General features: G+C 47.9%; 1 protein-coding gene across 1 annotated transcript in view; it reads right to left on the reverse strand.

Annotated features, from left to right (window-relative positions):
- DTNB (dystrobrevin beta) overlaps window positions 1–23,792 on the reverse strand; it is a 258,375-nt gene that overhangs the window by 158,157 nt on the left and 76,426 nt on the right. The window contains exons 5-8 of the mRNA XM_063919158.1: window positions 19,719–19,804; window positions 16,690–16,844; window positions 15,820–15,925; window positions 9,010–9,176 (exon numbers count right to left, since the gene is read on the reverse strand). Of these exons, the coding sequence (XP_063775228.1) occupies window positions 9,010–9,176; window positions 15,820–15,925; window positions 16,690–16,844; window positions 19,719–19,804 (514 nt within the window). The remainder of the gene's footprint in view (window positions 1–9,009; window positions 9,177–15,819; window positions 15,926–16,689; window positions 16,845–19,718; window positions 19,805–23,792) is intronic.

Raw genomic sequence — 23,792 nt, forward strand, 5'->3', positions numbered from 1 at the left:
TAGCATCATCACACAGGGGCCGCTGTCTTTTATTATATCCATATACAGGGCGATAGCATCATCACACAGGGGCCGCTGTCTTTTATTATTATCCATATACAGGGCGATAGCATCATCACACAGGGGCCGCTGTCTTTTATTATTATACATATACAGGGCGATAGCATCATCACACAGGGGCCGCTGTCTTTTATTATTATCCATATACAGGGCGATAACATCATCACACAGGGGCCGCTGTCTTTTATTATATCCATATACAGGGCGATAGCATCATCACACAGGGGCCGCTGTCTTTTATTATTATCCATATACAGGGCGATAGCATCATCACATAGGGGCCGCTGTCTTTTATTATATCCATATACAGGGCGATAGCATCATCACACAGGGGCCGCTGTCTTTTATTATATCCATATACAGGGCGATAGCATCATCACACAGGGGCCGCTGTCTTTTATTATATCCATATACAGGGCGATAGCATCATCACACAGGGGCCGCTGTCTTTTATTATATCCATATACAGGGCGATAGCATCATCACACAGGGACCGCTGTCTTTTATTATTATCCATATACAGGGCGATAGCATCATCACACAGGGGCCGCTGTCTTTTATTATTATCCATATACAGGGCGATAGCATCATCACACAGGGGCCGCTGTCTTTTATTATTATCCATATACAGGGCGATAGCATCATCACACAGGGGCCGCTGTCTTTTATCATTATCCATATACAGGGCGATAGCATCATCACACAGGGGCCGCTGTCTTTTATTATTATACATATACAGGGCGATAGCATCATCACACAGGGGCCGCTGTCTTTTATTATTATACATATACAGGGCGATAGCATCATCACACAGGGGCCGCTGTCTTTTATTATATCCATATACAGGGCGATAGCATCATCACACAGGGGCCGCTGTCTTTTATTATATCCATATACAGGGCGATAGCATCATCACACAGGGGCCGCTGTCTTTTATTATTATCCATATACAGGGCGATAGCATCATCACACAGGGGCCGCTGTCTTTTATTATATCCATATACAGGGCGATAGCATCATCACACAGGGGCCGCTGTCTTTTATTATTATCCATATACAGGGCGATAGCATCATCACACAGGGGCCGCTGTCTTTTATCATTATCCATATACAGGGCGATAGCATCATCACACAGGGGCTGCTGTCTTTTATTATTATACATATACAGGGCGATAGCATCATCACACAGGGGCCGCTGTCTTTTATCATTATCCATATACAGGGCGATAGCATCATCACACAGGGGCTGCTGTCTTTTATTATTATACATATACAGGGCGATAGCATCATCACACAGGGGCCGCTGTCTTTTATTATTATCCATATACAGGGCGATAGCATCATCACACAGGGACCGCTGTCTTTTATTATATCCATATACAGGGCGATATCATCATCACACAGGGGCCGCTGTCTTTTATTATTATACATATACAGGGCGATAGCATCATCACACAGGGGCCGCTGTCTTTTATTATTATCCATATACAGGGCGATAGCATCATCACACAGGGACCGCTGTCTTTTATTATTATACATATACAGGGCGATAGCATCATCACACAGGGACCGCTGTCTTTTATTATATCCATATACAGGGCGATAGCATCATCACACAGGGGCCGCTGTCTTTTATTATTATACATATACAGGGCGATAGCATCATCACACAGGGGCCGCTGTCTTTTATTATTATCCATATACAGGGCGATAGCATCATCACACAGGGGCCGCTGTCTTTTATTATTATCCATATACAGGGCGATAGCATCATCACACAGGGGCCGCTGTCTTTTATTATTATCCATATACAGGGCGATAGCATCATCACACAGGGGCCGCTGTCTTTTATTATATCCATATACAGGGCGATAGCATCATCACACAGGGGCCGCTGTCTTTTATTATATCCATATACAGGGCGATAGCATCATCACACAGGGGCCGCTGTCTTTTATTATTATCCATATACAGGGCGATAGCATCATCACACAGGGGCCGCTGTCTTTTATTATTATACATATACAGGGCGATAGCATCATAACACAGGGACCGCTGTCTTTTATTATTATCCATATACAGGGCGATAGCATCATCACACAGGGGCCGCTGTCTTTTATTATATCCATATACAGGGCGATAGCATCATCACACAGGGGCCGCTGTCTTTTATTATATCCATATACAGGGCGATAGCATCATCACACAGGGGCCGCTGTCTTTTATTATTATCCATATACAGGGCGATAGCATCATCACACAGGGGCCGCTGTCTTTTATTATTATCCATATACAGGGCGATAACATCATCACTCAGGGGCCGCTGTCTTTTATTATTATCCATATAGAGGGCGATAGCATCATCACACAGGGGCCGCTGTCTTTTATTATATCCATATACAGGGCGATAGCATCATCACACAGGGGCCGCTGTCTTTTATTATTATCCATATACAGGGCGATAGCATCATCACACAGGGGCCGCTGTCTTTTATTATATCCATATACAGGGCGATAGCATCATCACACAGGGGCCGCTGTCTTTTATTATATCCATATACAGGGCGATAGCATCATCACACAGGGGCCGCTGTCTTTTATTATTATCCATATACAGGGCGATAGCATCATCACACAGGGGCCGCTGTCTTTTATTATATCCATATACAGGGCGATAGCATCATCACACAGGGGCTGCTGTCTTTTATTATATCCATATACAGGGCGATAACATCATCACACAGGGGCCGCTGTCTTTTATTATTATCCATATACAGGGCGATAGCATCATCACACAGGGGCCGCTGTCTTTTATTATTATCCATATACAGGGCGATAGCATCATCACACAGGGGCCGCTGTCTTTTATTATATCCATATACAGGGCGATAGCATCATCACACAGGGGCCGCTGTCTTTTATTATATCCATATACAGGGCGATAGCATCATCACACAGGGGCCGCTGTCTTTTATTATATCCATATACAGGGCGATAGCATCATCACACAGGGGCCGCTGTCTTTTATTATTATCCATATACAGGGCGATAGCATCATCACACAGGGACCGCTGTCTTTTATTATATCCATATACAGGGCGATAGCATCATCACACAGGGGCCGCTGTCTTTTATTATATCCATATACAGGGCGATAGCATCATCACACAGGGGCCGCTGTCTTTTATTATTATCCATATACAGGGCGATAGCATCATCACACAGGGGCCGCTGTCTTTTATCATTATCCATATACAGGGCGATAGCATCATCACACAGGGGCCGCTGTCTTTTATTATATCCATATACAGGGCGATAGCATCATCACACAGGGGCCGCTGTCTTTTATTATTATCCATATACAGGGCGATAGCATCATCACACAGGGGCCGCTGTCTTTTATTATATCCATATACAGGGCGATAGCATCATCACACAGGGGCCGCTGTCTTTTATTATATCCATATACAGGGCGATAGCATCATCACACAGGGGCCGCTGTCTTTTATTATATCCATATACAGGGCGATAGCATCATCACACAGGGGCCGCTGTCTTTTATTATATCCATATACAGGGCGATAGCATCATCACACAGGGGCCGCTGTCTTTTATTATTATCCATATACAGGGCGATAGCATCATCACACAGGGGCCGCTGTCTTTTATTATATCCATATACAGGGCGATAGCATCATCACACAGGGGCCGCTGTCTTTTATTATTATCCATATACAGGGCGATAGCATCATCACACAGGGGCCGCTGTCTTTTATTATTATCCATATACAGGGCGATAGCATCATCACACAGGGGCCGCTGTCTTTTATTATATCCATATACAGGGCGATAGCATCATCACACAGGGGCCGCTGTCTTTTATTATTATCCATATACAGGGCGATAGCATCATCACACAGGGGCCGCTGTCTTTTATTATTATCCATATACAGGGCGATAGCATCATCACACAGGGGCCGCTGTCTTTTATTATTATCCATATACAGGGCGATAGCATCATCACACAGGGGCCGCTGTCTTTTATTATTATCCATATACAGGGCGATAGCATCATCACACAGGGGCCGCTGTCTTTTATTATTATCCATATACAGGGCGATAGCATCATCACACAGGTATAAGGTCTCCGGAGGAGACACAGGGACATCAGACATGTACACAAGTACCCTCCATACTTACTGCAGCCTTGCTCTTCCCAAGTTAATGCCCTGGGCTATTCAATTACTGCCTGCCGGCTGCACCTCAAGAGGGTGGGAACAGAAATCTGCGGTCAGTAGAGTTTTCAGGGCCTGTCGCTGCTGCTGTCTGCCGCGAGTGGTTAACCCGTAGCCCAAGGCACTTGCCCCGGAATCTATGGGTTGCTGCGTGTTAGCCGCGGGGCTTACAGAGCAAGAAAACAGGCTGTTAATTGAATAGCTCCGTGCGTTAAACCAAGGAGCGGCTGCTGCTGCGTGGCAAGTCCGTGGCTAAATGAATTCCCCCTAAAGCTACAGAAGTGATAGAAACATTGCGAACTCTGCATTCATTAAATTGTCCATCTCTCCATTTTATTCATAATCACATACAGAACCGATGGTTCAAATAACCCAATAATCTAACATTGCATTGGCAGAATAAGTTACGGGAACCGGCCGTCGTTCTGCCAACTTCAGGCTGTGAATGGAGATGATACGACAGGTAGTGTACTGAGGTGCTTGCACCACTGGGCAGTCGGTGCCTCTTCTGGCCTGCTGCAGTGTATATGACCGGGTGAGACCTGCACGGTATATATGGAGGCCGCTGCTATATAGCTCAGTAATAAATGGGGAAGCTGGGGGTGAGAGTCTGGTTACTGGAAGCTGAGGGATGAAGAGTGTGGCATGGCGGCAGCGAGCTAGAGAAGGACAGGAGCGTTATACGTGTCACCACGGCGCTACCTCCAGTCCCGTCACTGTGTGCAGCGTAACGTTCTCACATCACAGGATGGAACAGTCCTCAGTTACACAGTGTCTGCAGCCCGCTCACCACACAATCAGCCGCCATTTGTACTACACAATATTAGACAAACACAATTCCAGTGTTCAGACTCTTAAGAACATTATGTAGTCTTGTGAACGTAGACCAGATCATAAGCCCACCACAATACAGTATGTGCCTTCGTCAGGACGCTGAGAGCAGGACGATGGTCATGTGACATACCGGGGACAAAGGAAACTCTTTGCTGTAACCTGACTATATCCACAACACAAAGATACATAGTAACAGAGCGATTAGTAACGCACCGCTGACAGGCGCTTTTGTTGCTGCGTGTGGATATATTAATGTGCTTGTGTGCTGGCTTTAGGGATTTGTTGTTCATATGTGAGGTGGAGAATTGTATCCGATGTACAAGAGACGCGTGATCCCCATTTCACCAGCAAACAAATGGCTTAAAACTATGGGTGCGGGTGTATGTGACGCTGGCGATGTACGCTACTGGTGCCAACCAGCCCCCACCGTGCAGCCGCTGCCATATACCCGCAATTGTGCTATAATAGGAGCCCATATAAAGTACTGCTTCACCCAACAGAAATACACTGTTATTATCTCTAGTAGCAATCCTTTAATATTGCTGGCCTAACGTTATCCACGAGGGGTGTGCAATAAGTTTCCGGATTGACTTCACATTTACAAACAAAGGGAACATTAAATTTTTTTCAAAGTATTCGCCAGGGGAGTGTATGGGAAGTTACATGCGCTCAGCCGCCTGGTGCAGCAGCCGAACCAGTCAGAGGCAGGTATCAGGTGTGTCTTCTACATGCTGGTCTCCACTGCAGCTTCCAGTGACTCGACACGAAGCCAACGCATCTTGGGAACACAAGAAGTCACAGGGGGCCGGGTATGGACTGCACAGCGGATGAACAAGCTCCTGAATGCATTCATGGGCCAAAAAAATCCACCACTTTCCTGGACTTGTGGCCAGGTGCATTGCCTGATGGTGAAGGCCACAACGAAATGGCTTCCAGCACTTGCAGCAGGAATTGGTTGGCGTACCAGTCCCTAGTGACAGTGCGCTGGTGCCCAAGTGGTACGGCAGCTACTGACCTGTCTTGGCTACAAAAACCGCCACCATCTGTTTGGCCACGCTGCACTCACGTCAGAACTTCTGTGGGGGACCACCTCCAACTGTGGTTTCCTGGGCCGACTGTGGTTTCCTGGGTCGACTGTCGTTTGATCTCGGGGTCAAAACTGCAGATCTAGGATTCATTGCCGCTGATGATCCCCCAGGCAGAGTTTGAGCGACCACCATCAAACCTGGCCAGCATGTTGTGGCACCAAGTCACCCAAGCCTCTGTCTGCTCTCAAGTCTGCTGACATGGCACTCAGCGTGCAGAAACCTTTCCCAGGGCAAACTTTTTGTGGAGTATCAAGCGGATGGATCCTGATGAGATGCCTGTCTTCTTCTCTAACTGGGCATCCACCTCAACTATGGCCTGCACGGCAGCAACGTTGCCCTCAGTGATGGCGGACACAGATCGGTCGCAGCGCTCGTCTTCTTCCAGGGACCGTCGTCCATGAAGAAATTCTGCAAACCACTCAAACACAGTGGTTAGGGTCAGCTCACAGTCGGCCATAACTCTCCCACTGTCGCAGACCACTCTTGTAGTCGTACAAGATCATGTCTCTCCAGTGGCCTCTGGTGAGCTACATAGGAAGGAAGGGAACACGTGGACGTCTTCTGTGTGCAGTGCGGCTTATGGGGGTCATTCCGACCCGTTCGCACGCAGCGGTTCTTTGCTGCAGTGCGAACGGGTCGGAAATGCGCGTGCGCGGTGGACGCACTGCGTGCGCGCGTTGTTGCTCGGCAACGGTCGTCGCTGGGCAGCAATGCCGTCTGCGGGAAAAGTGATCGCAGCAGCGATCGCAAGAAGACGGACAGACGGGAGGCATTCCGGGGGCGGATACTCACCGTTTTCCAGGCATGGTGAGGCGAAAGCAGATGTGTGACATCAATTCCGGGACCTTCGTCGCTGGATCCGTCGCACAGGGTAAGAAACTAATACCCTGGTCTTGTTTTGCTTGAAACTTTTTTAGCATAGTAGGGCTGCACAAGCGATCGCATCCCTGCTATGTGGGCTGTAATCTCTGACTAAAGTTCCTGTGAGATGTCCGGGCACAGAACCGTATATAGGTGGTCATTCTGAGTTGATCGCACGAGCAGCAAAAAGTTGCTACGTGCGGTCAACTCAGAATGAGGGCCTATATACGGTTCTGTGCCCGGACATCTCACAGGAACTTTAGTCAGAGACTACAGCTCACAACCAATCACACTGTGTCTTCTCTACCTATACACTGCACATCCGGACTCTTACTGCACACTCCGCGTAGAACCAGGGATTATTATACATCAGAGACTTTCTCTGGTGTAAGGGACATTGGGGGTAACTCAGATCTGTTCGCTAGGGAGCATTTTTTTGTATCCCTGCGATCAGATAGTCGCCGCCTACATGGGGAGGGTATTGTGTGTGTGTAGGTGTGCGATCACATGTGCAGGAGAGCTGCGCAGTCTCTGCTCAGCCCAGGACTTACTCAGCCCCTGCGACGATCGGGGGCCGGAGCCGACATCACGAATCCTCCCACAAAACGCCGGGTCCCTCCTGCGTTTTTCCGGACACTCCCTAGAAACGGTCAGTTGCCACCCGCAAACGCCCTCTTCCTGTCAATCTTCTTGTGATCGCTGGCGCACCATCCCGTCGTTCCTCGGCGCTGCGGACCGTCACGCCTGCGCATTGCTGTGCATACGCATGTGCAGTCCAGACCTGATTGCCCGCTGCATGAAAACACAGCCTAGAGATCAGGTCTGAATTACCCCCATTGATCTCTGCACTGTACGGAGTATCAGTATAAAGCTGGGCATGCTGGTAACAGATGTGCAATATGACAATATCCATGACATGACCAATATTCTGTATTCCAGTGACTGCGGCCTATACAGGGTGTTCTGACGCCCTCTGCTGGGGAGGAAAGGAACAACTATTTCTTATGTAGAAGATAAACCTGACAGTTCCTCCTTCCATTTACCCCCCTCACATGCTTCTCTCTCTCTCATACCTGTATCATCCAATGCTGATTATTATATAGGAGAGGACACTGGTTAGAAACACAACATATAGATAGGAGGATTATTATACTTTTGCTATCGTCCATCGGGGGACACTGGGGTTCTTGGGGCATAGGGCTAGATCCAGGAGAGCAGGCACTTACCCCATAGATCCTACCCCCCACCCCTCTACACCTTACGCCAGCAGGGACTTTAGCTAAATTTAACCAAAGCCCACGGGACAAAGTAGACAGGAACATTGAAAGAGAAGCGTCAATACAAGACACCTATAGACTCGCACACAGAATATAAGCCTCCCGTATATCACTGTAATCACCACAAGCTGCGTGTGCCTCCTGTTCACACTGTTTTGCGAAAAGAACGCATTTTAACGCACAAAGTTGCACGTAAAGACGCTCTGTAACTCAAAAGTAGGATCTGTGATTTATCAACTACGCACACAGCTCGGCATATTCCAACTGCGCCTGAGGACGGACTCGCTGTACGAAATTAGGAAGACTTTTCTATTTTATGCTTTATTTTTATTCTGTTACTAATGTTATTTTATATATATATATATATATATATATATATATACATACATATATATATATATATACACATCTACACTACTTTTATGATTGTATGTAGTGCCAGTGTAACAGTGAAAGCTTTATGTGTCCATTCTAGGAGTGACTATTTTTCTCCAGGACGCGGCAGTATTATGTGTATAGTGTGTGGTATGATGACAGCTGTTTGGAATGGACATTCAGCTCATTACTCAGGGATGCCCAATACAGATATTATAAAATGACTTTGTGGTGTAAAAATAACCTGACTCTGGAGAAAGAGCTATTGAGGCCGGTTACCCAGGAGGAATGCTCCTTCATCTGATGCTGGTTGCTGTGTGGACCATTGGCGTGACCTCGCCAGAAACAATTCTGGCAGAGCTGGTAACTGTGGCACTGCTGGCAGCGGTAGCGGAAACCCATCATACTTTCACACCGGCAGAAGGAACATTCCACAGGGTGGAAGACTGCAAGAGAGAGGGAGGAAGGGCGTGAGAGAGTGGGGTAGAAGGAAGGAGAGATAGACGGAGGGTGAGAGAGGGTGGAGGGTGAGAGAGAGGGAGGAAGGGGGAGAAGGGAGTGAGAGAGTTGGGTAGAGGGAAGGAGAGATAGACGGAGGGTGAGAGAGAGAGGGCAGAGAGGGAGGAAGGGGGAGAAGGGAGTGAGAGAGTGGGGTAGAGGGAAGGAGAGATAGACGGAGGGTGAGAGAGGGTGGAGGGTGAGAGAGAGAGGGCAGAGAGAGGGGGGAAGGGGGAGAAGGGAGTGAGAGTGGGGTAGAGGGAAGGAGAGATAGACGGAGGGTGAGAGAGAGAGGGGGCAGAGAGGGAGGAAGTGTGAGAAGGGAGTGAGAGAGTGGGGTAGAGGGAAGGAGAGATAGACGGAGGGTGAGAGAGGGTGGAGGGTGAGAGAGAGAGAGGGCAGAGAGAGGGAGGAAGGGGGAGAAGGGAGTGAGAGAGTGGGGTAGAGGGAAGGAGAGATAGACGGAGGGTGAGCGAGAGAGAGGGAGAGAGGGCAGAGAGAGGGAGGAAGGGGGAGAAGGGAGTGAGAGAGTGGGGTAGAGGGAAGGAGAGATAGACGGAGGGTGAGAGAGGGTGGAGGGTGAGAGAGAGAGAGGGAGGAAGGGGGAGAAGGGAGTGAGAGAGTGGGGTAGAGGGAAGGAGAGATAGACGGAGGGTGAGAGAGGGTGGAGGGTGAGAGAGAGAGAGAGAGAGAGAGAGGGCAGAGAGAGGGAGGAAGGGGGAGAAGGGAGTGAGAGAGTGGGGTAGAGGGAAGGAGAGATAGACGGAGGGTGAGAGAGAGAGAGGGAGAGAGGGCAGAGAGAGGGAGGAAGGGAGTGAGAGAGTGGGGTAGAGGGAAGGAGAGATAGACGGAGGGTGAGAGAAGGTGGAGGGTGAGAGAGAGGGCAGAGAGAGGGAGGAAGGGGGAGAAGGGAGTGAGAGAGTGGGGTAGTGGGAAGGAGAGATAGACGGAGGGTGAGAGAGAGAGAGGGAGAGAGGGCAGAGAGAGGGAGGAAGGGAGTGAGAGTGGGGTAGAGGGAAGGAGAGATAGACGGAGGGTGAGAGAGAGAGAGAGAGAGAGGGAGGAAGGGGGAGAAAGGAGTGAGAGAGTGGGGTAGAGGGAAGGAGAGATAGACGGAGGGTGAGAGAGGGGAAGGGGGGCAGAGAGAGGGAGGAAGGGGGAGAAGGGAGTGAGAGTGGGGTAGACGGAAGGAGAGATAGACGGAGGGTGAGAGAGGGGAAGGGGGAGAAGGGAGTGAGAGAGTGGGGTAGAAAGAAGGAGAGGGAGACGGAGGGTGAGAGAGGGTGGAGGGTGAGAGAGAGAGGGCAGAAAGAGGGAGGAAGGGGGAGAAGGGAGTGAGAGAGTGGGGTAGAGGGAAGGAGAGATAGACGGAGGGTGAGAGAGAGAGAGAGAGGGCAGAGAGAGGGAGGAAGGGGGAGAAGGGAGTGAGAGAGTGGGGTAGAGGGAAGGAGAGACAGACAGAGGGTGAGAGAGGGGAAGGGGGGCAGAGAAAGGGAGGAAGGGGGAGAAGGGAGTGAGAGAGTGGGGTAGACGGAAGGAGAGATAGACGGAGGGTGAGAGAGGGGAAGGGGGGCAGGGAGAGGGAGGACGGGGAGAAGGGGGTGAGAGAGTGGGGTAGACGGAAGGAGAGATAGACGGAGGGTGAGAGAGGGGAAGGGGGGCAGAGAGAATGAGGAAGGGGGAGAAGGGAATAAGAGAGTGGGGTAGAGGGAAGGAGAGATAGACGGAGGGTGAGAGGGTGGGGGGTGAGAGAGGGGAAGGGGGGCAGAGAGAGGGAGGAAGGGGGAGAAGGGAGTGAGAGAATGGGGTAGAAGGAAGGAGAGATAGACGGAGGGTGAGAGAGGGTGGAGGGTGAAAGAGGGGAAGGGGGGCAGAGAGAGGGAGGAAGGAGTAGAAGGGCAGAGAGGGGGAAGGAGAGATAGATGGAGGGTGAGAGAGGGTGAAGAGAGAGAGAGGTAAAACACTGATAATACATTGTAACTGCTATAAAAATAAAAGTTGCTGACCATGTGTTAATTTGTTGGCAAGATTCAATAATAAGAGCAGATAATTACTTTCCAAACACACTCAGTAAGAAAGCACTTGGCCAAACACAAGCAAAGAGGAGGTCACAGTGTCCCCGTCCAGGGTGGAGAATAGACAACAGTGTCCTGTACAAAGAAGAGAGAGACTGAAGGGTCAAATCCAGTGTGAAGACGAGACAACATAGTGTCCTGTACAGGGAGGAGAGAGAGAACGTTGGGTCACATCCAGAGTGGAGGAAAGAGAATGAAGGGTCACAACCAGGGTGGAGAAGACACAACCTAGTGCCCTGTACACGTCGCGTCCAGGGTAGAGAAGAGAGAATGAAGGGTCAGATCCAGGGTGGAGAAGAGGGAACGTAGGCTCATGTCCACAGGTGGAGAAGAAAGAACATAGGATCACATCCAGGGTGGAGAAGAGAGAACATAGGATCACATCCAGGGTGGAGAAGAGAGAACATAGGATCACATCCAGGGTGGAGAAGAGAGAACGTAGGGTCATGTCCACTGGTGGAGAAGAGAGAACGTAGGGTCATGTCCACAGGTGGAGAAGAGAGAACATAGGGTCACATCCAGGGTGGAGAAAAGAGAACACAGGGCAACTTCCAGGGTGAAGAAGAGAGAACATAGGGTCACATCCAGGGTGGAGAAAAGAGAACACAGGGCAACTTCCAGGGTGGAGAAGAGAGAACGTAGGGTCATGTCCAAGGTGGAGAAGACAGACGGTACGGTCACATACAGGGTGGTTAAGAATGTAGGGTAACTTCCAGGTGGGAAATAAGAATATGGAGATCATTATCCATAGTGGAGAAGAGAGTATATAGGCACATGTTATCCATAGTGGAGAAGAGAGAATGCATGGTCATGTCCATAGTGGAAACATGGGAATGTAGTGCATCCGTAGTATAGAAGAGGGAATGCACGTCATGTCCATAGTGGATATGTGGGAATGTAGTGGTATCCATAGTATAGTAGAGGGAATGTTGGGTCATATTGAGGATGGGGAACTGATAATGTAGGGTCACATTGAGGATGGGGAACAGAGACTGTAGGGTCATATTGAGGATGAGGAACAGAGAATGTTGAGTCATATTGAGGATGGGGAACAGAGACTGTAGGGTCACATTGAAGATGGGGAACAGAGACTGTAGGGTCACATTGAGGATGGGGAACAGAGACTGTAGGGTCACATTGAGGATGGGGAACAGAGACTGTAGGGTCACATTGAGGATGGGGAACAGAGACTGTAGGGTCACATTGAGGAAGGGGAACAGAGACTGTAGGGTCACATTGAGGATGGGGAACAGAGACTGTAGGGTCACATTCAGGATGGGGAACAGAGAATGTAGGGTCACATTGAGAATAGGGAACAGAGAATGTAGCGTCACATTGAGGATGGGGAACAGTGAATGTAGGGTCACATTGAGGATGGGGAACAGAGAATGTAGGGTCACATTGAGGATGGGGAACAGAGACTGTAGGGTCACATTGAGGATGAGGAACAGAGACTGTAGGGTCACATTGAGGATGAGGAACAGAGACAGTAGGGTCACATTGAGGATGGGGAACAGAGACTGTAGGGTCACATTGAGGATGAGGAACAGAGAATGTAGGGTCACATTGAGGATGGGGAACAGAGACTGTAGGGTCACATTCAGGATGGGGAACAGAGACTGTAGGGTCACATTGAGGATGAGGAACAGAGAATGTAGGGTCACATTGAGGATGAGGAACAGAGAATGTAGGGTCACACTGAGGATGAGGAACAGAGAATGTAGGGTCACACTGAGGATGAGGAACAGAGAATGTAGGGTCACATTGAGGATGAGGAACAGAGAATGTAGGGTCACATTGAGGATGAGGAACAGAGAATGTAGGGTCACATTGAGGATGGGGAACAGAGAATGTAGGGTCACATTGAGGATGGGGAACAGTGAATGTAGGGTCACATTGAGGATGGGGAACAGAGAATGTAGGGTCACATTGAGGATGGGGAACAGAGACTGTAGGGTCACAATGAGGATGAGGAACAGAGAATGTAGGGTCACATTGAGGATGAGGAACAGAGAATGTAGGGTCACATTGAGGATGAGGAACAGAGAATGTAGGGTCACATTGAGGATGAGGAACAGAGAATGTAGGGTCACATTGAGGATGAGGAACAGAGAATGTAGGGTCACATTGAGGATGAGGAACAGAGAATGTAGGGTCACATTGAGGATGGGAAACAGAGAATGTAGGGTCACATTGAGGATGGGGAACAGAGAATGTAGGGTCACATTGAGGATGGGGAACAGAGAATGTAGGGTCACATTGAGGATGAGGAACAGAGAATGTAGGGTCACATTGAGGATGGGGAACAGAGACTGTAGGGTCACACTGAGGATGAGGAACAGAGAATGTAGGGTCACATTGAAGATGAGGAACAGAGAATGTAGGGTCACATTGAGGATGAGGAACAGAGAATGTAGGGTCACATTGAGGATGAGGAACAGAGAATGTAGGGTCACATTGAGGATGAGGAACAGAGAATGTAGGGTCACATTGAGGATGAGGAACAGAGAATGTAGGGTCACATTGAGGATGAGGAACAGAGAATGTAGGGTCACATTGAGGATGAGGAACAGAGAATGTAGGGTCACATTGAGGATGAGGAACAGAGAATGTAGGGTCACATTGAGGATGAGGAACAGAGAATGTAGGGTCACATGGAGGATGAGGAACAGAGAATGTAGGGTCACATTGAGGATGAGGAACAGAGAATGTAGGGTCACATTGAGGATGAGGAACAGAGAATGTAGGGTCACATTGAGGATGAGGAACAGAGAATGTAGGGTCACATTGAGGATGAGGAACAGAGAATGTAGGGTCACATTGAGGATGAGGAACAGAGAATGTAGGGTCACATTGAGGATGAGGAACAGAGAATGTAGGGTCACATTGAGGATGAGGAACAGAGAATGTAGGGTCACATTGAGGATGAGGAACAGAGAATGTAGGGTCACATTGAGGATGAGGAACAGAGAATGTAGGGTCACATTGAGGATGAGGAACAGAGAATGTAGGGTCACATTGAGGATGAGGAACAGAGAATGTAGGGTCACATTGAGGATGAGGAACAGAGAATGTAGGGTCACATGGAGGATGAGGAACAGAGAATGTAGGGTCACATTGAGGATGAGGAACAGAGAATGTAGGGTCACATTGAGGATGAGGAACAGAGAATGTAGGGTCACATTGAGGATGAGGAACAGAGAATGTAGGGTGACGGCTGTAGTGCAGATGTGGGACTGTAGTGGATTCCATAGTATAGTAGAGAGAATGGTCACATCACACACATGGAGGAAGAGTAGACATAACGCCAGGTGTATACTGAAGATAAGAGAACATACAGTACAGGGAAGCACTACATACTACATACACAACCACTCGCCAGTTCCATGCAGAATGAACCACAGAGCTTGCATTTAATCAACAGCATAATCTGGCTCTAAACATAAATTGCATAGGGTATACAATAAGCACATAAACACGCTCCTCTAGGCACCCTGACAGGCCAGGTGTTAAGGCTGCAAAACAGGAAATTGGCGAAAACAATAAGTGGCGCTCCTCTAAAATGGGTACTACATTGATATCACAAATTCATATAAAGAGAGTATATCTCAACAATATACATTCCTGTAGGTCACTTGTATCCTCAGCACGTAAAAAAATCCACCGCACTCTGCCAGGTATTCTCCCTCTTGGTTAGTTCTCTCTCAGAATCAACCAGGTGACCTCCCGGGTTTACAGCCTCCTGGATCCGATAAGCGCCTCCACCAGATGCCGATTAGGTGATTTCCCCACACCTCACCAACGCGTTTCAGGTCCTAAGCTGGACCCTTTTTCAAGGGACTACCATGAAAAAGGGTCCAGCTTAGGACCTGAAACGCGTTGGTGAGGTGTGGGGAAATCACCTAATCGGCATCTGGTGGAGGCGCTTATCGGATCCAGGAGGCTGTAAACCCGGGAGGTCACCTGGTTGATTCTGAGAGAGAACTAACCAAGAGGGAGAATACCTGGCAGAGTGCGGTGGATTTTTTTACGTGCTGAGGATACAAGTGACCTACAGGAATGTATATTGTTGAGATATACTCTCTTTATATAAATTTGTGATATCAATGTAGTACCCATTTTAGAGGAGCGCCACTTATTGTTTTCACCAATTTCCTGTTTTGCATTCTATATTCTTTGGCGCTGTGGGAGACGCCTCCATGGTGGAAATTTGATTTAGGCTGCACCTATTTTTTGCGCACTAGACAGAAACCAGTGCACTTTTGTATTTTTTTCAGGTGTTAAGGCTATCCATGAATGGCCACTGGTGACGTAATTAGTAACTCAGACAAATTGATTTAACCATCGGCGCTTAGCAGGGGATAGCTATAAATCCTGGACCGTTAGGGAGCCTTGAGGAGCGTGTTTAGGAACCTCTGTACTAGACCAATGATTTACAGATACCATTATCCCCATACTATATACACTGCAGCAACTGAGAATACAGAGCAATAGGTGACGTCTGTCTGTTACTCACCATTCTCTACATGGGCAAGCCTGTGCATGAGGGGTAACCAGACAAGGCACTGCGGAGGGGGATCAGCCATTATTGTGTCCAAGAACATGTTCAGCGCAATCTTCTTCTGCAAGACAGGAATGTGACAGAGCAATGGTGACGTGTTATATATAACAGAGCAGAGAGCAGAACGCACGCCTCACACTGTACCCTGGCTCTCCACGTGGTGTCAGACAGCGACAGGCAGAGGACGCGGCACGCAGTGGGTGAGTTGCTGTGCGGATATGTATATAACCATGGGACCCTATTCCGCTGCAGTCATTATACCTCCCACACAGGGAATAATGGGTGAGCAGAGAACCACGGACTCCGGACACAGAGAGAGACCTTTACTCCTGGTCCTCAGAGTCTCCGTCACCACTAGAGAAATAGGTGGCCGGTAATGATCTCTGATGGGATTCCAACTCTAGGTGTGATTGCACATTTAATAGGATATAACCTCAAAAGGGTTAAAAAATTTAAAGAAAGGGGTACTCAGTATGCGGTCCTCCAGCTGCTGTGGAACTACACATCCCAGCAAGCCCTGCCACAGTTTTATTATACCCTAATAATATATTCCTAATGGGAATGCCATGTACTCTAAAATGAAACTTTGTCCACTTAATGTTCAGAGAGAATACTGACATGTATAATATTACACTTCATGTACTATTACCCTAGTGTGATCTACAGAGATATAAGAACGCACTTGGGTCACATGGTCCCAGAATTCCACGGTGACCTGTAATATCCCTGTATTTCATAGTCCCTAAATCAGAGACCGGAACAGTACCGTCATCTCTGGTGAACATCTTACAACACTACATTCTGAGAGATACCCCAGCCCCTTACCTGCGGTGGGAAACACGTCCGCGTGGAGTGATCTGTATACCCAAATGAGGGGCCCTCAAACACCGTCGTGGGGAGCTTCAGCACTTCCCTCAGGAACTGGTCGAACTTGGCGTAGACCATGAAGCCGCTGGAGTCGGACACTTGGGAGAAGATATCTGGGTAAGAGAAGAGAGGAGCGCGTTACAGGGTCCCATGACGGACATACAGCGGGGTCACCGCGCCCCTTTCAGTCTCGTGTTGTGTAATGTGGTAACGGCCCCGATTACACACAGATTATGGGTCAGGTCAGTACTGTGCTGTGTGCAGAATAATTGCCAATACAACCTGATGAGCAATAGTAAGAGTCTGGTTCCGTGACCGGCCCATAAACACAGAGGCCGAGCTGTCCACTGGGGCCGTGTTTATGTAACTCCACTGCTACTCCATTGCCACACAGCTTACTCACTTCATGACTATATAGTACCTAAGTACTGGCTGAAATGAAAGCGACTCCCACGCATAGGCCACCTTCATTCCATGCTACGTCCTTTACTGCACACTTTGTGTTACTGTTCTGTGCTTTTCACCATGGCTGTTACATTATCCAGAACCTCAGGGCCAAGCCTAAACTAGGTTGGTCTGCATGCGATACACAGAGCTAAGGTAATATGCATCGCATCTAATGGTGACAACGGCAAATAGATATCACTGGAAGATACAGGCACCGTCTATAGTAAAAGTAGCAGGAGGACGTGTACACACTAATAAATTAAAGTTGTCAGCAGGGGGGAGAGCCCTATGGTGCTTAAATACAAGTTACACTTAATGTGCAGGAAAGATGGAGATCTGAAGGGGGGGGGGGGGGGGGAGGGGGGGATATATCCTAGGCACACCAGACTTCCGGTCTGTCAATGATTACTGGGAATGCTGGCAGAGAGTTCAGAGGCCAATGGCTAATGTATACAGAGCACATTAGGGGAACTTGTACTTCTGGCTGAGTGGCCGTTCCCCTCTCAGGAGACCTGGGGCAGAGGTTGTGGTTAGGTGACACAAGCTCCCCGGTGTTAGGTTTGGTACGCTCGGCCACAGGCTGGTGATCTAGAACCCAGCTAGGATGTGTGTTAAGTAGTTACAGACTAGTGATGAGTTACACACCGTGCTAGAGAGTTACGTACAGGTGGCAGAGTGATGTTAGTAAGACGTAAATCCATCTCTACACACCAACCTGACCACAATCCTCCAGCAGAGGGCGCTAGCCGGTTGAAAATGTTCTGGAGTCTAATGGGAGATAAAATACCAATTAAGAGATGATGCGGATTTAAAAGGAAACCTCCCTTGGTAACACACACACACAGTGTAACACAGAGGTAAGCAATCGGGGCTCTTATGCGGAACTATAAGTCTCAGCATGACCCACCAGCCAGAGCTATATGTTAGAGACTACAGTCATATATGGTTTTCCAAACTAACCACTATCTGGCATTAAGAACATTAAGGCACAGACACTAGTGACTGACAAAGCATGCTTGGACTTGTAGTTCCACAGCACCACATGTTTCAGAGCGTGGTATAAAATAATAAAAACATCTCAGCCTGGATTACATTGCTATAGATACATTTACAATGAAATACTGGGACTCAGTAGAGCATAGGTCTGAAAACTCTGTCCTCAGGACCCCACACGGTGCATGTTCTGCAGGTAACACAGCAGGTGCACAGGTGTATTAATTACTCACTGACACATGGTGGAGCTAATTATTTCACTTGTGATTCTGTGAGGAGACCTGGAAAACATGCACTGTGTGGGGTCCTGGGGACCGAGTTTGAGAACCTGTGCAGTAGAGGATATAATGTACAAACAATACAATGCATGGACAGTCATTACTTCCCTGGACCTCACAGTATCTCTGGCTAGACGGTGAGTGTCTGTATACAGGACGGGCCGATGCCGTGTACTTCCACATTCTTCCAGCAGGGGGAGCTTGTGATATTACTCAGACTGCGGATATGGGGGTCATTCCGAGTTGATCGTAGCTGTGATAAATTTAGCACAGCTACGATCATTCACACTGACATGCGGGGGGACGCCCAGCACAGGGCTATCCCGCCCAGAATGTCAGTGCCCATTCCCCCCCCCCCCCCCCGCAGAAGTGCAAAGGAATCGCACAGCGGTGATGCCTTTGAACTTCAAGAGTATCTCCCGACCAGCGCAGCTTTTGTGTGCTGGCCGGGAGCTGCTCATCGCTCCCCGGCCTGCAGCGGCTGCGTATGACTTAACGCAGCCGCTGCGGCCCGCCCCCCGTTTGGTCCGGCCACGCCTGTGTTGGCAGGACTGCGCCCACGAAACGGCGTCCAAACGCCGCCGTTCCGCGCCCCCCCCTCTCCTGCCCAGCGACCGCCTCAGACAGAGGCGATCGTAGCGGATCGTAGCGGCCCGACGGCCTTCGGCTGCCTGGCATGCGCCGGCGCACTGCGGCACCGGCGCATGCTCAGTTCTGACCCGATCGCACCGCTGCGATAAACTGCAGCGTGCGATCGGGTTAGAATGACCCTCATGGGTCGTTGGGTCGACACAACTTAGGTCGACAGTCATTAGGTAGACGGTCTCTAGGTCGACTTGAGGTTTTTTTAATGTTTTTTGGTGTCGTTTTCTCCGTACAGTGACCGGGAACCCCAAATAGTGCCACGTTCCACTACGGCTGCGCTCGGCACAGGTTACCGTTCCCAATTGTAGTCCACGTGGATCGTAAAGTATGAAAAAGTCCAAAAATTGAAAAAAATTGAAAAACTCATGTTGAGCTAGTGACCCTGTTGACCTATAGTGGTCGATCTAATGACTGTCAACCTAAGTGGTGTCGGCCTAATGACGGTATCCCCGCACTGCACCCTGCATGTACTGTAACCAGCACTACACACACAGTGACTGTCACTATACACTAGTCCAGTCCGTGCTGATAGGACCTCACTACTACACAGAGGAGCCTATGGGTGGCCCTGCAGAGCCCAGCAACTACTTACACACTGGAACAGAGCGCGGAGTCCAAACTTACATCTCAACTTGTCCAGGATCTTCCCCCCGCACATGGTCGCCAAGATCGCTTTCACTGAAAACACAGTCAGCCTCCCATGGCCCTCGCTGGAACATATATATATAACAGAAGGAGATGGTCATCAGTCAGGAGAGGACTTCCCATAGCACAGGGAGGAAACTACACATCAGGAATGAATCCAGCCGTCACTTTCCAACTACAGAGGAGAGGACAGTCCCCGGAATCACCCAGCACAACTTACCCAGCCAGGACCATGATCCAAATAGCAATCTACCATATGTATACACTTATTTGTAGTATATATATATATATATATATATAATATCCAAATAATCCGGCACTCCTGGTACTGGTTCAGCCGCCTGTGTGCCTTTGTCCAAATAAAGGTATGTAATGCAGTCGGAACAATTGAATGTTCAGAACAGGACACGGCACTCCAGGACTAATCAATGAATACTTGTAGTTTTAATGTGACAAAAACCTGCATGAATACGTTGTCTGGGTGAGCACAACCACAGACAGCTGGGATGCAGGATAAATATTACATGGCACAGGCATGCATGACACGATGCGGCATTTCGGGACACATCAGGTCCCTTCCTCAGGTGATGCTAGTGCCCAGCGAACAGCATGAAACAGACATACAACAATAAACTTACCTATATAGCAACCCCCTTGTCAGCACACCTGGTCCAGGAGACGCGTGGAACCTCCGGTCCGGCCGAGGCGCCTAGACGGTGACGTCATCGGGACGCGGCGGTTGCCGTGGAAACCCGATGTGCGGGGAATCACACGCTGTCCCTGGCTGGCTAGCCTGACAGGGAGAGCCATATACCTAATAAACAAACAACATATGAGAAGTGACATATATACAACTAGTGGAGATAAAAACAGTATACAGTGAAAATTGTGCGACCTGTATATGCAACAGCGATGTGCCACATAATATGTGGCGCATCGCCAGTGCACGCAAATCACATGTAATACATTAAAAGAACATGGTATAGATTAACCGCTGGCTAAGAAGCAAAGGGAACATGAATTCTAATAACTATATTCTGAGGAACACAATAAGTTTACAACATACTGGTACGCCCTGCATGTAACAAGCAGTATATAAAGAACACATTATTATGCAAACAACCTCCTATAATGAATCCAACTGGAAGCCTCATCATATGCCTCAATGATATCGTAAGTAATTCCAATTGATTTTTTCGTTTAAACCTGCAGGGTGCAATGTATTTAATCTAACTATCCATTTGGCTTCCAATCTATGGAGTGCCAAAACCCTGTCGCCTCCTCGCAATGATTGTGGAACGTGATCTATCATTTGATAACGCAAATCTGATAACGTGTGTGCTTTAGCACAACAATGTCTGGACACTGGTTGATCATTGGCTTTACCCGTTAAAGCCTGATTGATATTGGACCGGTGTAAGGCCATACGTTCCCGCAATGTGCGGGTAGTAAGACCAACGTACATTAATGAGCAAGGGCAGATAATGTAGTAAATAATAAATCTAGTGGTGCAGTTCAACACATGTCTAATCGAAAATTTTTGGTTAGTGACGGGATGAGTAAAGGAGGAGCCTGTAATCAAAGAGGAACATGTGATGCATGAGGGGCATTTGTAACAGCCTGCCTTTTTGATTGATCCGAACAACCCAGGTTGGGGGGTAAGGTCTGTGATGTCAGTTTTGACTAAGTGGTCACGCAAATTGCGGCCCCGTTTATAACTAGTCATAACTTGAGTATTTTGAAAACTCGGTAAAGACTTATCAGTTTTAATAATGGGCCATAAAGCCTTGCTAGCACGTGGTATAATGGGGCTAGAGGTAGAGTATCTGGTAGACCAGATGAATTTATCATCCACACGATTTCGAGTGGGAGTGTCTTGGAGCATCACTGTCCGATCTTGACACATTACTTTATTTTTGGTCATCTCTAGATCTTTGGGATTGTAACCCCGCTTCTTAAATTTATTGACCACTATTTGCAGTGCGTCATCTAATTGAGTCGGATCACTGGTGATGCGTGCCACTCTTAACATCTGGGAATAGGGGAGACCCCTCTTTAATGCTACTGGATGGTGGCTACTAGCCTCTAACAAAGAGTTACGGTCCGTGTTCTTATAAAATACTGTCGAGACTAATTGACCCCCTTTCAAATGGATTGTCACATCTAAATAATCAATCTGATCTGATTTACAGATAAAAGTAAATTTGATTGGTCCTGGTGTGTGATTGATATTATGCATCATCTCCTCAAAGGCTACTTTACTCCCTTTCCATAACATAAATAAGTCGTCTATATAACGGATAAACCACACGATATTTTGACTATAATGCAGATTATCAAAAAATAATTTCTGTTCTTGATCGAACATAAAAACATTGGCATATGCCGGTGCCACACTACTGCCCATGGCACATCCGGCAAGCTGTAAATAAAATAAACCATTAAACAAAAAATAATTTCTGGTAAGTACTAATTCTAGTAACTTAAGAAAAAGTGTTGTGTCCAGGCCCAATTCGTCATCAAGATTACCAATGAATCTATTCATTGCCTCTAAACCCTCTCTATGCGGAATTGACGTATAGAGAGAGGAGACATCCATCGTGCATAGTAAGGTATCATCTGATAGTCCATCAAATTCCACAATTCTTCTAAGGAATGTCGTGGTGTCCTTTAAATAGGTTCGTCGTTTGATCACATGTGGTTGGAGGAGAGAGTCCAAAAGTTCAGCAATTGGTTGATATAAGGAGCCCCTCGCAGACACAATTGGCCTGCCAGGGGGGTTCACTAAGTCTTTGTGAACCTTAGGTAATGTGTATAGGCAAGGAACAATCGGATTCTTAGGAAGGAGAGCTTCTTTCAATTTCGGATCTATTAGCTTGTTCTGCACCGCCTGTTCCAGTACAGTATTGAGTTCCTTTTGGAACCTCATTGTCGGGTCATTGTCCAGTTTAGTATAGGTTTCTGAACATGCGAGTTGCCTCATAATTTCTTCGATATACTGTGCCCGATCTTGCAGCACAATGCTGCCGCCCTTGTCCGCAGGACGAATAATTATGGACCTGTCTGAACTCAGATCTTTCAGTGCTTGACGCTGCTCTAATGATAGGTTGTGATATATCGGCTTTGGAGTCGCTATAAATCTATTCACTGAGTCATCCATTAGCCTCCCGAATGTTTTCAGAGATGGATTGTTGGAGACAGGATCAAATGTTGATGTACTGTACTTGCGTACAATTTTACTGGTCGAATCAGTTTGCGGTTGATTAGTTGAATTTTGAAAAAATTCCCGTAGCCTTAGTTTCCTATTCATTTGATGTAAATCAGCTTGCCACTCAAAAGGGTGATGTTGATTAGTCGGGACAAAGGAGAGTCCTTTATTTAAAACAGATTCTTCAATGGCTGTTAATGGCCTGGAGGACAAGTTAAAGATCAAGTTGTTTTCTTGGATTTGGTTCCTTTTGTGGATCCTTTGGTTTTGTCCGCCGCGCCTCGTTGGCTTGGGCCAGCCTCCGCTCTGGCCCTGGTGGTAGCCCCTAAAGGGGGACGGTTAGCAGAGATAGCATCATCTGAATCTGCGACAACAAAGTCGCTATCACTGTTAGATGAATGATGTCCTTTATCTGGACGTCCCCTTCTTTGCCGGTATGATGTACGTCCCTGGTTTCTGTAATTAGACTTCACCGAATCAGTACCCGTTAGCCATCGGTACACCTGGAAATCCTCATAGTCATTCTGGACTATTTGTAATTTTGATTTTTTTAATTTCAGCAGCTCTTTCCTATAGTTGTCAATTTGTTGTGTTAATTTAGACCAGGTGGCCGCATGTCCTGGATCCGAAATGATTCCAATGTGTGTGGCATTAAGGGCTTCTATTTTGGATTTGGCAATCTGCAGCTCTCGTCCTGATTCCTCTATAACGAGGAGCATCAGGTCGAAGCTGCATTTGTTCAATACAGAAATCCATCTGCGGCAGAATTCGGGATTTGTCCTCCCTATTGTTGGGGTATTGCGGATGCGGAACCCTCTGGGGATCAATTTTTGTCTGAAATAATC

The sequence above is a fragment of the Pseudophryne corroboree genome, chromosome 4 (genome assembly GCF_028390025.1).
Source record: "Pseudophryne corroboree isolate aPseCor3 chromosome 4, aPseCor3.hap2, whole genome shotgun sequence".
NCBI classification, from domain to species: Eukaryota; Metazoa; Chordata; class Amphibia; order Anura; family Myobatrachidae; genus Pseudophryne; species Pseudophryne corroboree.